This window comes from Neolamprologus multifasciatus, chromosome 7 (genome assembly GCF_963576455.1).
Source record: "Neolamprologus multifasciatus chromosome 7, fNeoMul1.2, whole genome shotgun sequence".
NCBI classification, from domain to species: domain Eukaryota; kingdom Metazoa; phylum Chordata; class Actinopteri; order Cichliformes; family Cichlidae; genus Neolamprologus; species Neolamprologus multifasciatus.
This window is the reverse complement of record NC_140445.1, coordinates 52,690,405-52,706,546: the sequence shown is the minus strand read 5'-3', so window position 1 is coordinate 52,706,546 and position 16,142 is coordinate 52,690,405. Positions and strand designations below refer to the sequence as shown.

The 16,142-nt window shown below is 39.8% G+C and overlaps 1 protein-coding gene across 3 annotated transcripts; it reads right to left on the bottom strand.

Moving 5' to 3' along the window:
• Window positions 1-152: 152 nt before the first annotated feature.
• On the bottom strand, window positions 153-16,036 carry LOC146515370 (uncharacterized). Of its 3 annotated transcripts, XM_085166345.1 has the most exons (26): window positions 14,837-16,021; window positions 14,049-14,100; window positions 13,928-13,945; window positions 13,777-13,839; window positions 6,841-6,945; window positions 6,067-6,138; window positions 5,869-5,973; window positions 5,690-5,761; window positions 5,362-5,454; window positions 5,082-5,168; window positions 4,879-4,968; window positions 4,239-4,277; window positions 4,073-4,150; window positions 3,897-3,956; window positions 3,555-3,647; window positions 3,391-3,465; window positions 3,013-3,102; window positions 2,839-2,931; window positions 2,682-2,756; window positions 2,509-2,598; window positions 2,345-2,425; window positions 1,700-1,780; window positions 1,446-1,514; window positions 1,210-1,335; window positions 971-1,118; window positions 153-885 (listed from the first exon to the last, which is right to left on the bottom strand). In XM_085166345.1, exons 1-26 carry the CDS (start codon window positions 15,155-15,157, stop codon window positions 423-425), a joined length of 2,739 nt encoding a protein of 912 aa, XP_085022471.1. In that variant the 5' UTR covers window positions 15,158-16,021; the 3' UTR covers window positions 153-422. The 3 variants fall into 3 exon arrangements, with proteins under 3 accessions (XP_085022471.1, XP_085022474.1, XP_085022473.1); XM_085166348.1 differs by lacking the exon at window positions 4,879-4,968 and having other exon boundaries at window positions 14,837-16,036; XM_085166347.1 differs by lacking the exon at window positions 4,073-4,150 and having other exon boundaries at window positions 14,837-16,030.
• Between the last annotated feature and the right edge of the window lie 106 nt (window positions 16,037-16,142).

Below are 16,142 nucleotides of genomic sequence, written 5' to 3'. Positions count from 1 at the left end.
CAAAACTTGGCTTGTGAGCTTCTGCCGTCCACCACCACCTGTACACCACCATCATGTATTCAGATAGCTTTATCACATCCACATACTCATTAAGGCAGGCTCTCGAGAGAAGTGAAAAATGCTAAATATTATGTTGACACAGCAGAACCTGATTATTATTAAAGAGGTCTCACACACCTTTTATTTGACCAGATTATAAGACTTTCAGTACAGAAGTCTGTCTACAGAAAAATACAAAAATATACGTTGCTATGAATACTATTCGTCTTTGGTTTTTGGTTGTTTTTTACAAACAAATTAAACTGAAAAGCACACAACAAGAAAAATTGCGCAATTATTTACCTGTATATTGTGACAAAACTAAATCATACAATGCTTTGTTAATCCAACTGCATGATGTCATAGAGTTTGATTATTTATTTTTAGGTCTTTTTGAATTTAACTCTGCAGGTATTCACACTTTTGTTGTCCCACACGTACAAAAGCTTTTTGTTGGGATAGTACGACAGCATAGCCAAGATTCCATTACCTGATCTTATGTCAAAACCTGCATCCACAGGACTCTCTTTCTTTAAATCATAGGCATATGTCACCCTTCTGTCTTTGTCATCTGTAAAATACAGCACCCCACACACAATGAAAGCATTTCCTGCTTTAGCTGTCGGGTAGGTGGTGTTTATGACAGACTCTATAGAGAATGTGTCATCGTCGAGCTTTGCGACCAGTGTGCTGTCATCTGCGTTTGAGGCAAAGATGACCCACAGTCCACTTTCATCCACAGCAAACTTGAAATATGTCTTTGAGTTTCGAAAAAGATAAGTCAGGTTGTGATATTTGGTGTCTGGCATGGTCAGAATCTGTGTTCTCTTCGTTTTCAAACCAAATCTGTAAAAATTTAAAATATTGACCATTAAATAAATGTTGCAGGCATCAAACACCTCAAGACAGGCGCAGATGGTGCAGCACTTACTTTATAAGTCTGTTTTTTCCGCCGTTGTGGTAGTAAAATGATCCTTTATAAACAACATGGCCACACCCCTGGTAGAACCTCTTGGTGTCTATAGTGTTTTTAGTGTTTTGCAATGTTGAAAGGTCCTGATATTCCCACAAATGTCGACCTGGTGACAAAAAGTTCTCGCGTTAAATCCAATCAAATAACTCTCAAAAGTCTGTTATGAAGTGAGAATTCATGGATGTTGTGTAAGTCACCTGAAAAATGATCGGCCAGCCAGTACTGATCTTCATCCAGCTGTGACGCGTCTGACATCCAGGCTCCATAGGTGCTTTCCATTTCAGTGGGCTTCTCTGAGCATTTTATGTTTTTAATAATACACTCTAAACAAAAACAAAGACACACACACACACTTTTGTATTTCAGTAAACTATACAGTAGAAGATAATTAGATAATGGCATGATTTGAAGCTTAATTTAGCAAGTCTCTAACCACTTTCTGTTGATTTGTCACCAGTGGTCACACTGATCTTATTATCAGACCAGAGCTTATTTGAAGAATCTGAAAAAAAAGAAAGATCATTTTTAATGTAAATATTAATGATGTTTGAGTCATAGCAAGTGATCATTACTTTGTATTTTTGTGTGAGGTGACTATAAATTATCAATACTATTTTTTATTGAGCCTTGCAACAAAGTGAAGTGTCAGTATTGAGGTCAAATATGGGACACGTGGCCATTCCTCACCAGTTGTCATGGGTTTATCGTTGACGTTTCCACTGTTATTGAAAGTGTCTCTGTTTTTATCCAGTTCTTCTGAAAGTGAACCTTTAAATTGAAAAATGAAAGAGTGTATAGAGATTCCAAAGATGTTATAGTTTAAAAAACACCATATTAAGCACACCCTACTGGCACCAGGTTGGGCCTCTTTTTCCTTCACACCTTTGATTTTTTTGGTATAGATTCAACAAGGTGTTGTAAACAACACTCATTTTGGTCCATATTGATATAATAGCAACACACAGTTGCTGCAAATTTGTCAGCTGCATATCCATAATGTGAACCTCCCACCCAACATATCCCAGAGGTGCTCCATTGGATTGAGTTCTGGTGAATGTGGAGCCCATTTGAGTCATGTCAATTAACCAGTTTGCTAGAAGCAGCCATTCACTGTGGTCATAATACGCGGGTAGGCCATGGTCTTTAATGATGTTTAACTTGTACTTAGTGGCCAAAAGATCCATGCTGTCACATGGTGTTTACGTAAAATTTTAACCATACCATCCAAATGTTCCAGCAAAAATCAAGACTCCAATAAAAATAGGATGAAATATTCCATATAAATAAATAACGCTATGAGAGTAACGTTCATAACGAGAGTGTTAGTCTTACCTATAAATAGTGTCACTGATGCCTCTGTAGCATTTTGTTTAGCAACATTGAAGGCAACATCTTTATCAGCTGCTTTTAGCTCTAGAAAACAAAGTAGTGCTTACTCTCTTGTTTTTTTCTCTTTTTTCATATAATTAGACTTCAGTTTATTTCTAGTGTTTTACCAGGTTCTATTGTTTTATCTGCATCCTTTTTAGAACCAGGAACAGTAAAAGCATCTCTGGTGTTTTCAGCTGGATGTGGTGTTGGTGTTACTGCAGATACAAAGATACAAGTGAGTTAGTACACATATAAACAGTATAACCAGAATCAGATACAGTATGGCAGTTTTTTTTACCTGTTATTGTGCTTGTTTTAATTATGGTTCTCCTGCCATTAAATGTATCACTCTTTATGTTGGCATCATGGGGGGCTGCAGAGTGAAATTGGAACCACATTCAGAACTTTTATTATGAAAGAAGTAACTTAACCATTCAAAGCAGATGATTTCCTACCTATTAATACTCTTACTGGCCCCTCTGTGACATTTGCAGTGTCTGTATCATTCCAGGAGCCCTGGCTGTCATTTTGATCAAAATTTAAGGACTCTGGGAAATTTAAAGAAAAAAATGGCTTTAGCATATTCTCTTCATGTAGTCAAACTAAGGTTTGTCTCATCTGAGGTTTACCAAGTTCTGTTGTTGCCTCTGAAAGTTTCTCCGAGTCAGAAACATTCAAAGCACCTCTGGATTTTTCTGGTGAATGTTCTGTTGGTGATTCTACAAAAAGAAAGAAAACCTTTACTAGAAGAGCTGGCACACCAACTCGAATCAACCAGTCCTTATAAGCTTGAGCTTCCTGTCACTAAATGTAAAAAGTTAAGCTATTTAAGGTTTAACTAAATATTGAACCTTGAGTCAGCATAGCTCCTGATTTTGTCAGCAGCTCGGGTATCATTTTGGATATTTATTCAAGATTAGAGTGAAATGATAAAGTTCAAGAATGTTTTATGAATAATAACCAAAGTAAAATAGGATATTTCATAATCCAAAGCAATGATTTCATACCTGTTAACAGCATTACTGTACTTTCTGTGTCATTCAAGGTCCCCTGGCTTTCATTGTCAGCAAATGTTACTTGTTCTATGATTTTAAAAAATAAGATTTAGGTTGAATTTTGTTTTTTAATATATTCAAACTTATGTTTGCCTTTGCAGTCTTGGTTGATTTACCAGTTTTCACTTTCATGCTCAGATGTTTCTCAGATTCAGAGACATTCAAAGCATCTGTGGTGGTTTTCTGAAGAGGATACGCTGTTGGTGATTCTTCAGGAAGAAAAACAAGATGTAACTACAATTTCTGCTGCACACATTAGATTTGTATACAAGTAATATATAAAAATTGGTTTCTCACTCCTGGTTAAATCTCACTGTTCATGAGATAAAAAAAAAATAAAAAGCCTAAACTATATATTTTCATAATTAATGATGTTTAAGAGATAAAGCTCTTACCACCCCAAAACATTTACTACAGAAACATAAAACATCGCTGAACTTTAAACAGCTTGAATTTACCAGTTTTCAGAGTTGCTTTAATGAAGGTTTCGCTGCCATTAGAGGAGTCACTGTTTATATCTGCATCAGGTGGAGCAGTGAAAAGAAGACAACAAAGTTCAACACGTCTTCTTTGCATACCAAGCACAACAAGAGGAGGACATGCAGTTAATAATTCAAAGCACAAGATTTATTACCTGGTAATAATTGTACTGGTCCATTTGTAACATTTTCAGTGTTGGTATCATTAAAGTTGTGCATAAATGGTTTTGTGTCTAGAGGAATTAAAATGTTGTCATTAATCAGTCCTGGTGAATTTGTTGTGTTGGATTTTTGTGTCAGAAGGGTTACAAATGTTCATACCTCCTCTGGTGTTTGCAGCTGGACGATCTGTTGGTGATTCTTCAGTAAGAAAGAGAAGTCGGTCCACACATTAGAAAAATTATATATTCGAATAGTTAATTGCTTCAATTTGGAGCTCAAATTCATACTCTGCTGCAAGTATTTTAAACAGTTTCTCATTCAAAATCAAGTTAAACACTGCAGACATGATTAATTAGCTTAAATAAATAGAGCTCAATAACATAGAATACAGTATGATCACATTAGGATTAAAAACAAGTGTTAAAAAACAATCTAAAAGCAAATGAAGTAAAATAAGTATGGATAAAAAATATGAAATGATAATATAATACTATAGAACTAAGGTAAGTATTCAAAGACGTCTAAAAGATATTAGTACACAGTCTGTTAGTCAGTTGTAACGTCAGCTTGTGAATGATTGTGAATGAGTAATGTATCTGCAGCCAGTAAAACTAATCAAACCAATTATGAGCCCGTACACTCACAACAGGAGCATTTTTAAAACACACCAGTTTTTACTGTTGTTCACTGACAGTTCTGCTGCCCTTAAATGCAGCACTGTTTAGATCTGCATCCCTGGGGTCTATACAGTGAAAGCACTTCTAAAGTGACCGAAAGAGGATGTTTTAGAGTTTAATACCTGTTAATTTTCCTGCTGCCTCTGTGATGACTTCAGGGTTTGTAAGAATTGCTGTGCTGTAGCTGTAATCTTCATAAAACGATGAGCGATCTAGAATGTTTTTTTTTGTTTTGGGGGGGGGGGGGGGGGGGGGGGGGGGGGTTAAACTGTGGGGTTTAAATACATTTTTCATATATTCAAATTTCGTTTTTTTGATCATTTACCTGATTCTGTCTTATTGTCCGGTTTCTCAGAGTCAGAGACAGTCAAAGCATCTATGAGGTTTTCAGCTGGATGTTCTGTTGGTGATTCTGCAGAAGGAACGTAGAAGATGCCACTGGATAATTGGACACACAATTTATCATAATCGTAGAAGAAACTTTCTGGTTTATTACAAACAGCAAGCGATCTTTATGTCACTGTGGAATCAAAGAGGAAATCCAGTACAATGAGTATAGTGTGAAATAAGATTTGTGTGTACAATGAATGAGTACCAATATTAACCTGCTAATAAATTCATTGGTGCTTCTGTAACATTTTCTGGATCGATTTCAGTCAGGTTGTCACTTTGGTAATCTGGGTGAGGTGATATCCAGTCTGCAGAAAAGAAAAATGATCAGCATAACCATAAATGTTTTATATGAATCCAGATACACTATTATACTGTATATGTGGCCAAAGTTTCAAATCCTTTTGAGCCAAAATGGAAATAAGCATAAAAGATCACATTTGAGGTTTAACTGAGTGGGAAATGCAATTATTCAACCATTTTTATTTGTGTTCTGAAGTGATGTGGCAATACTGATAGCAAACACAGCAGACATTTTCTTACCACTTTCCACTGTAGTAACAGTAACATTTCTGAAGGAGTCACTGTTGATGCCTAAGACTACACTCAGCAGGCCTGGAGGGAAAAGGAGACATTTACAATTCTGCAGCATTTTCAGTTGTGACACAAAAAACAAATGATAGTGGCTGCGCTCACTGTTGTTAAAGTTCAGCACTTCTCACCTGCTGATGATTGGGACCTCTCGCCTGCTGGGACCTCTGTGACATTTTCTTCTTTGGTATTGTTGAAGGCGTCTTGGCTGTGGTTTGGATAAAAAGAACCAAAATCTAGGAAATAAAAGATGTTGAGTTTGATGCTCTTTCTTAGTCAAATATTAGTCTGCCAAACAAGACTTCTTATCGCTCAGAGTGGTAACTAACCTAATTTTATATTTGTGCCACTAACATTCAAAACATTAGTTGTGTTATCAGCTGGACGTGGTGTCTGTGATTCTGTGAAGAAGAAAAAAAGAGACATAAATTGCTACCCTTATCTTAGAGCAGTTACGAAGCACACACCATCCATAACATCTACCCATACAGACATACATATATACTTTGCAACGTGTTATTTTATTAGCTACTAATTTTAACCCTGTGAGGTCTAAGTCATCATCAGTGATGACTCTTACTCTAACCCAACTCTAACTCTAAACAATCAGAAGATGGATGAATGGATGGACAGTTGTCGATCAGGCTAATGGACACCTCTATGACCAGTGTGTTGGGAACTTATCTTTAAGATCAACATGACTGAAACTAAGAGACTAAATAAAATGGAGACAAATCCAGACAATCAAAGAGTTTAAATTAAAATCTAAATAACAGTCTTAAATCTTGTTTCTGTAGGAGAATGGCTTCTGTGCTTTTAAAATATTGGCATTAATCATGCCTTTGACTAGTCTGATTTGTGAGGAGAGACGTGAAAAGATTTAACTTTGTGGTAAAACCACTAGAACTGTGAATGTTACACTGCTTAATATCATAGTGGATAAACAGGTGATTTTTAACTACTACTGAAATCGAATATACAGTGAACAAATGCAACTGAACACTCTTCAGGTCAGCCAACACTGTTTTTTTTTTAAATCACACAGCTTTTCATATCATGTTTGCAATCCTTGGTCCACTGGCTTATTGTGGCATTATTCCTACCTCTCCATGCGTAAATCTGATGACTACTTCCTCCAGTAATCTTGTTTTTCATGTCACTGCTGGAACAACAGGTGGAGCAGGGTGGACCAGGTGGACCAGGAAGACCTTTATGTACACAGATTATTAAAAATATGATGTGCAAAACAGACCAAATTAACAATACTGCTAATATAGACTCTTTAAGATTAAACCAATTATATTTACATAGTGAAAAGTCAAAACGTAAATCATCTCAGAGTATTTTTACACTGTAAGGCTAAGAGTTCACGTGGTGGGTGGGTGGGTGGGTGGGGGCTCTGATTTTATATTCATTTTGAATGTTACCAGCCAAAAAAGCTGTTATCAGTTATTGCCACTTTCATAAATATCACTGGATGCATAAATATGAGGTGAGTGACTTTAACATGAAGAAAGATCAGCCTGGGCCACACTTATGGAGAGCACCCATCAGCCTTGACTGGTTGGGTTAAAGGGAGAGAGGAGAAAATAGGTCAAGGAGACAATTAAAACGAAGGAGGTTGGCTGAGTCAGAAACATTCAGCAAATGGGGTCTTAACACACCCCCGTTCTCTGCTAGCCATCGGGGCGGGGGGGCTGGGAAGAGATGCTGGCTGTCCGATTGGCCTCCCTGCTGCCGCGGAGCCTGGGGCGGTCTGCTTGCCTCCACCCCGGAGGGAAGGGTAACATCTCTTGGGTCTGGGTGCCGTTTCCATCTCTGGGGGTGAGGATACCTGGACCCGGGGTATAGAGTATGTTTGGGGAGTGTGATTGTGTGTACATGTCCATTTACATGTCCGGGTTTATTCCTACGTTGGGTGAGTGCTGAGTGTTTGTATATGTGTGCATGAGGGTGGGAATGCATGTCTGTGTCTGTGTGTGCCTGTTTGTCTGTGTCTATATGTCAGGTCGGGTCTTAGACTCCACCTCTCTGGGAACTCCCAGGCCCTCCAAAGTGTGGGGGCCTATCTCCCCTCACCACACTCCCTGCCGGTGACTGATGCCCTCAGGGGTCGGTGCATTGTTGGTTCTTGGTGTCCGGGGCTGGGCGCTCAGGTCATGTGCCAGCTCACTCCCGGTGGCTACTTGGCGGGGCCTGGCGCCTGCTGCTCGGTCAGGCCTCTTCCGGGGCGCGGGGGGCCCTCGGGCCTCCGGCCTCTGTGCCTGAGGCTCGGTTCACTCTGGCACAGCTGGCTGCCGGCGGAGCCGGCGGGCACGCCGGTGCAGCCCCCTCTAGCTTCTGCCCGGTGGCTACTGGGTGACCCCTCGTCTGGGGATCCTCAGCCCTTCCCATGAAGGTGGCACGGATGCCCCTCCGGTGGTCCTCCTTGGGCTCTTGCACTCTGGGGCCTCTGGATGTCTGGGGCCTGGATCTCCTCCATGCCTGCTTCATGCCCTGGGGGACGGGGCTATGGCTCTCTACATCCTCTAGCAGACCATTACATGGGGAAACCATTTGAATACAAGCGCGCCGATCCACACAGGTGTGCACATGGGTGTTCACTGTTCGTAGACTTAAATCACACCTTTCTTGGCTGCTACTTCAAAGCACATTGTGCGCTGTCTGTGCTGCACAACAACATTCAATATTTAGTATTTACTGCTGTTTACACTTAGCTAGATTAATGCGATGGTGTTGTGTATAGTATGTTGCTTTGTTTTGGGGTTTTTTTGCTTGTTTTCTATTCTTTTTCTCTCAACAGGTGATCCCGGAGATATTTTTTCTTCCCCCCTTTTCTCACTGTCCCTCTCCCCTTCTGTTTTTCTTTTCCTTCCTCTTTCTTTCTCCCTTTCCTATCCCTCACTCATGTCTGTCCCGTCTGTAACAACTGAAAATAAAATAAATAATAAAAACAAAGGTCGATCAAATGGACCAATACGGCAATGCCATGATGATCCATTTGGCAAAATAAATCCATTGGGTATCCTTGTTGGTCTTCAGACAACAATTCTGACGGCTAAAGAACCAAATGGGACAGGCGGGAAAAAAAAAAAAAAAAAAAAAAAAAAGAAACATTCAGCTCCAGAGCCAGAGACCTCTGCTGAAAGCACAGGGAGGTAATGGCATACAATGTTCATGGCCCTTTGAAGTCTGTGGAGTGAAAGAGAGAAGAGTAGAGGAAAGGTGCTCGATGCATCATGGGAGGTTCCTCTGACGCAGCAGCATAACTAAGTGATGGTTCAGGGTCACCTGATTCAGCCCTAACTACAGGCTTTATCAAAAATGACCGTTTTAAAACTAATCTTAAAAGTAGAGATGGTGTCTGCCTCACAAACCCAAACTGGGAGCTGGTTTCAAAGGAGAGCAGCATGATATCTGAAGGCTCTGTCTCCCACTGAAATGCTGAAAATGTGAGGAGCAGAAGTAAGTCTGCCCTCTGGTGCTATCTACAGAATATGGTACCATGAGATCTATAACATGTGTCAGAATGTGAAGAAAAGAAAAACTACCTTTTAACAGGAAGCCAGGCTCGGCGAGTGGCAGCCTCTGCCATGACTGGTTTGGGAGTGAGTGAAGGGAAACAGGACACAAGACACAATAATGGTGTGTTTTTTGATGGAAATTAGAACACTGGGGTTTTCAGGTAGCCCTGAAAACAGGGCAGAGATTACCCTCATTAACCTTTGATGCACACCCAGTTATTTTGTTCTGGAAGCAGGCCTGAAAAATGACAAAAGCTACTCAGTTCAGAAAAGAGAAGTAAGGATTAGCCCTACTTAGCATATGTTTAACACATCACATAACACATCATGGGCTTCATAGATAATTGGCAAACCTTCTGGAGGAAACCTGGTCTTGTTAGGAGAGATGGCATCCATCCCACTTTGGATGGAGCAGCTCTCATTTCTAGAAATATCGACAAATTTATTAAACCCCTCAAAACATGACTATCCAGAGTTGGGACCAGGAAGCAGAGTTGCAGTCTTACACGCCTCTCTGCAGCTTCTCTCCTCCTGCTACCTCCCCAAAAACCCATCTCCATAGAGACTGTGTCTGCTTCCAAAAAGACAAAAAACAAACTAAAAACCAGCAACAAACAACTTAAACAATCACAAAGAAAGAACAATACAGTATCCACATCTGAACCAAAGAGTAAAACAGTGAAATGTGGATTATTAAATATTAGGTCTCTCTCCTCCAAGTCTCTGTTAGTACATGACTTAATAATTGATCAACAAATTGATTTACTCTGCCTTACAGAAACCTGGTTGCAGCAGGATGATTATGTTAGTTTAAATGAATCAACACCCCCGAGTCATTCTAACTACCAGAAATCTCGAAGCACAGGTCGAGGGGGCGGTGTGGCAGCAATTTTTCACACCAGTCTATTAATTAATGAAAGACCAAGACAGACTTTTAATTCATTTGAAAGCCTGATGCTTAACATTGTCCACCCCAGCTGTGAAACTCAGAAACCAGTCTTACTTGTTATCATCTATCGTCCACCTGGGCCTTACACAGAGTTTCTGTCTGATTTCTCAGACTTTATATCTAATTTAGTTCTGAGCTCAGATAAAATAATTATTGTGGGTGATTTTAACATCCATGTAGATGCTAAAAATGACAGCCTCAACATGGCATTTAATCTGTTGTTAGACTCAATTGGTTTCTCTCAAAATGTAAAAGAACCCACCCACCACTTTAATCACACTCTAGATCTTGTTTTAACATATGGCATAGAAACTGAACATTTAACAGTGTTTCCTGAAAACCCTCTCCTGTCTGATCATTTCTTGATAACATTTACATTTACAATAATTGATTACGCAGCAGTGGAGAGTGGACTTTATCAAAGTAGATGTCTTTCTGAAAGCGCTGTAACTAAGTTTAAGAATATAATCCAGCCACTGTTATCATCGTCAATGCCCTGTACCAACACAGAGCAGAGCAGCTATCTGAACGCTACCCCAACAGAGGTCGATTATCTTGTTAATAATTTCACCTCCTCACTACGTACGACTCTGGATACTGTAGCTCCAGTGAAAACTAAGGTCTCTAATCAGAAGTACCTGACCCCGTGGTATAATTCTCAAACACGTACCCTAAAGCAGATGACTCGTAATCTGGAGAGGAAATGGCGTGTCACAAATTTAGAGGATCATCATTTAGCCTGGAGAAATAGTTTTGTTGCTTTATAAGAAAGCCCTCCGCAAAGCCAGAACAGCTTACTACTCATCACTGATTGAAGAAAATAAGAACAACCCCAGGTTTCTCTTCAGCACTGTAGCCAGGCTGACAAAAAGTCAGAGCTCTGTTGAGCCAACCATCCCTTTAACGTTAACTAGTGATGACTTCATGAACTTCTTCACAAATAAAATTTTTATCATTAGAGAAAAAATTACCAATAATCATCCCACAGATGTAATATTATCTACAGCTACTCTTAGTTCCATTGATGTTAAGTTAGACTCTTTTTTTCCAATCGATCTTTCTGAGTTAACTTCAATAATTACTTTCTCCAAACCATCAACGTGTCTTTTAGACCCCATTCCTACAAAACTGCTCAAAGAAGTCCTGCCATTGATTAATTCTTCGATCTTATATATGATCAACCTATCTCTAATAATCGGCTATGTACCACAGGCCTTCAAGGTGGCTGCAGTTAAACCTTTACTCAAAAAGCCATCTCTAGACCCAGCAGTCTTAGCTAATTATAGGCCAATCTCCAACCTTCCTTTCATATCAAAAATCCTTGAAAGAGTAGTTGTCAAACAGCTAACAGATCATCTGCAGAGGAATGGTTTATTTGAAGAGTTTCAGTCAGGTTTCAGAGTTCATCACAGCACAGAAACAGCTTTATTGAAGGTTACAAATGATCTTCTTATGGCCTCTGACAGTGGACTCATCTCTGTGCTTGTCCTTCTTGACCTTAGTGCAGCATTCGATACTGTTGACCATAACATTCTATTAGAGCGATTAGAACATGCTGTAGGTATTACAGGTATTGCACTGCAGTGGTTTGTATCATATCTATCTAATAGACTCCAATTTGTGCATGTAAATGGAGAGTCCTCTTCACACACTGAGGTTAATTATGGAGTTCCACAGGGTTCGGTGCTAGGACCAATTCTGTTTACATTATACATGCTTCCCCTAGGCAGCATCATTAGAAGACATAGCATACATTTTCACTGCTATGCAGATGACACCCAGCTCTATCTGTCCATGAAGCCAGATAACACACACCAATTAGTTAAACTGCAGGAATGTCTTAAAGACATAAAGACCTGGATGGCCACTAACTTTCTGCTTCTTAACTCAGATAAAACTGAGGTCATTGTACTTGGCGCTGAAAAGCTTAGAAATATGGTATCTAACCAGATTCTTACTCTGGATGGCATTACCTTGGCCTCCAGTAACACTGTGAGGAACCTTGGAGTCATTTTTGACCAGGATATGTCCTTCAACGCACATATTAAACAAATATGTAAGACTGCGTTCTTCCATTTGCGCAACATCTCTAAAATTAGAAATATCCTGTCTCAGAGTGACGCTGAAAAACTAGTTCATGCATTTATTACTTCCAGGCTAGACTACTGCAATTCATTATTATCAGGATGTCCAAAAAACTCACTGAAAAGCCTTCAGTTAATCCAAAATGCTGCAGCAAGAGTACTGACAGGGACTAGAAAGAGAGAGCATATTTCTCCTGTTTTGGCTTCCCTTCATTGGCTTCCTGTTAAATCCAGAATTGAATTCAAAATCCTGCTCCTCACATACAAGGTCTTAAATAATCAGGCCCCATCTTATCTTAATGACCTTGTAGTACCATATCACCCTATTAGAGCACTTCGCTCTCGCTCTGCAGGGCTACTTGTTGTTCCTAGAGTATTTAAAAGTAGAATGGGAGGGAGAGCCTTCAGTTTTCAGGCCCCTCTTCTGTGGAACCAGCTTCCAGTTTGGATTCAGGAGACAGACACTATCTCTACTTTTAAGATTAGGCTTAAAACCTTCCTTTTTGCTAAAGCATATAGTTAGGGCTGGACCAGGTGACCCTGAATCCTCCCTTAGTTATGCTGCAATAGATGTAGGCTGCCGGGGGATTCCCATGATGCATTGAGTTTTTCCTTTCCAGTCACCTTTCTCACTCACTATGTATTAACAGACCTCTCTGTATTGAATTGTATCTGTTATTAATCTCTGTCTCTCTTCCACAGCATGTCTTTATCCTGTCTTCCTTCTCTCACCCCAACCGGTCGCAGCAGATGGCCGCCCCTCCCTGAGCCTGGTTCTCCCGGAGGTTTCTTCCTGTTAAAAGGGAGTTTTTCCTTCCCACTGTCGCCAAAGTGCTTGCTCATAGGGGGTCATATGATTGTTGGGCTTTTCTCTGTATCTATGAAGCGCCTTGAGGCGACATTTGTTGTGATTTGGCGCTATATAAATAAAATTGAATTGAATTGAATTGAATTGAATCACAAAAAGACTCAAGAGTTGAAGGAAGGAAAAGGAACCAATAACAGTTAACAGTCTGTTAAGGTGATGTCAGGCTCCTTGAGTATTCATCAAGAGCTTCATGTTAGTTCAAAAACCTAAATTTCTTCAGAATCTCAGATTAATCTTAGAGTTTAAGCCATGCAGAGTTGGTAAAAAGATACAGTGAATGAGTAAAAGTAAAAAAAAAAAAAAAAAAACATTGCCCACACTGCAATTTTCAGCTTCAAAACAACAAAAATACTATAATTTGGGCTAATCAGTGCTAATCAGTGCAGCAAACACTTATCCCACTGCAGTAAACAGCTATGTGGCAGCTAAACACAAGTTTCTTGCAGACAGTGAGTGGGATGCTCGTGTTGTGCAATCACAGCAGGAACAATGAAAGACTGTTTGAAATGCACGAGAAGCTTCTGTTCTGCAAATTTGGTTGTTTTCATACAGCTTTTCACTGAATGGGAGAGGAGATGGGTTCTCAGATTTCTTAGACATATAAAAGTTCTCACCTTTTCTACCTCGTCTCCCCTCTGGCCCCGGTGGACCTGGGAGTCCAGGTGAACCAGGTATACCTGACAGAACAAAAACACTTTGTAATGCAGTAGGAATTTAGCATAATTTCAGTAAATTTACTCAGTAAATTTAAATTTCAGTTTTTACCTGGGGGTCCAGGTGGGCCTGGAAAGGAAAAAACAATTCACATATTTAAAAAACAACAACAACTAAGGGCAGTAAATACGCAAATGAAAACAGTGGAGATGCCTGTTTTTATGATGTGCACCTGTTAAACAAATTCCTTTGGAGCTCCTGCACATATCTGTGAAGGTTTTGACCTGAAATAAAGAAAAAGACATGCATGAGGAAAGTTTTGATTTAGGTGTAAGTTAACCACATATAGGGCCATTTTAGTTAGGCCCTGTTAACACAGAAAAGACAGGGTGTTTTCTAAAGGTCTATATTTTAATCTTTTGCCATGTTCAGCAAAACCGGTTCTTTAACAGTGTTTATTCCCAAAATCCAGCAAAAGAATCATTCTCATTAACGGAGCTGAAGCAGTTAGAGTATAACAACAACAACAACTAAAATTCCCTAAAATTTTCTCACTTCTTAAATCTCTGCTGTTCTTTTAATCTTTAGGCTTTAGATGAAACAAACTGAAAGTGAAGATTAATTGTTAATAAAAACAATGATACTGCCCCTGGCTCCCTCACAAAGTATACAGTAGCACGGCTTTGAAGAAATGCCAGTTTTGTAGTGGAAGAAAGTGGAGCCGAGGGAGGAGCAGTCACTCTTCACAGCACAAAGTACTTTTTCAGGAAGCACTCAAAACCATAAATTTGTTAATGGTTACAACAGACTCCTGGATTTCTTAGATTGCAAGGAGATGCCTCACATAATCGTATTAAAGATTATAAAGATAAAGATAATCGAAAAAAAATTCCCCCTCTCTTCCGTTTTATAATATATATTCAGAGATTCATAACTCAGTTTTTGTCATAATAGAGTAAACAACATATAGCATTAGTATTCACAGTCCTACAGAAACATCCAAGCATGCTGATGTCTTACAGGAACCATAGAGTATGTCATGAGCATCAGCATATCCTTCTGATCTTCGCTTTGCATTGGATCTTCTTCCTGGTTTCTCCTGCGGCGGTGGAGCTTCCTGAACTCTCGGGCCTCTCCGGGGTCGATGGGCAGGATTCCCGCCCGCAGCCTGCAGCTCTCTGTCAGCTCCTGCATCTGGGACTCCAGCCTAAACAGCTCGTCTGCCAACTCTTTCTGCCGAAACAGCAGAAACACTAAACCTGCCGTGCTCAGGAGCAGCAGCACGCACATCCCCACCAGCAACACTTTCCACATGGGAGAAACTCCACTTCCCTCTTTCATGTTTGTGCCCCGTTCCTTGGTCCTCTGCTGCACAGTGATCCGGGCTGTGTAATTCAGAAGCACATACAGCACATTTCTGAACACCTGCCAGCAGATGATACGTCAGAGAGAAACCACAGTAGAGCAGTTGGAGAGGAATAAACATGTCAAAATCTGCCTGGAACTACGGCGAGAGAGAGACACGTGATGCATTGCATAATAACAAACATCTGCAAGACTGCTGAAATCTGTAGGCTTGCATGATTTAAATGCAGTTAATGGACATATTTCCAGAATGACACATCCTCCAGACAGCATAGGGCTTCCCATCATTCTGGTGCCTCTTTTCCTCAGCATTTTCACTAGCCTGTCCTACTCAAAATTACATGGAAGTGGAATAAATAAGCTGGGAACAAGGGACACATTGTTGGGATCTACAAAAGAACTTTCAGAGAGCTTTCAGCAAATGTCTGCGAGTGTGCGGATGTACATGTGTGGGTGTCAGAATATCCTTTTTATGAAAGGGTTTTGTTTTTTTTTCTATTCATTGCACTATGAATTTCGAAATTGAAAGTTTCGTAAATAGTCAATGTTACATATTTTTTTGATCGATTTTTGATTTGCTGCTTTTTCGGGGGTGGGGGGGAAGAGGTCATTGTAGCTTCTGTTGCTAATTTCAGAGCAAGACCAACACATCCACCCCTAGATGTGTGGCCAGTATCTTTAAACAGGGCATACCAGCTATTCACAGGTACCAAGCATGAAAACCAGCTCATTCACAAAAGCTTTCCATGAACAGTGTTTTTTCCTTTCAAGTTTGCAACTATGATTTCTTACACTGGACTAACTAACATGCAATCAATCGCTTTGACAGCACTTTTAGATTAAATTATTAAAACTGAGCTTTTAAGAATATAATTATGACATTTTTTAAATTCTTCTTTTCCCTTTCTGAACTCCTGAGTAAGTCCTTGTCTCCTTTGACACAGGTCAGTCTGACCCAGCT

What these genes read in the sequence shown, in the direction of transcription:
- LOC146515370 (XM_085166345.1), bottom strand. Translation starts at nt 15,157, where the DNA reads ATGAAAGAGGGAAGTGGAGTTTCTCCCATGTGGAAAGTGTTGCTGGTG. An exon ending in GAGGTCCCAATCATCAGCAG is followed by an intron (nt 5,762 to 5,868) that starts GTGAGAAGTGCT and finishes TTTTCCCTCCAG; the next exon opens with GCCTGCTGAGTGTAGTCTTA. An exon ending in GGAAAAAACAGACTTATAAA is followed by an intron (nt 886 to 970) that starts GTAAGTGCTGCA and finishes AAATTTTTACAG; the next exon opens with ATTTGGTTTGAAAACGAAGA.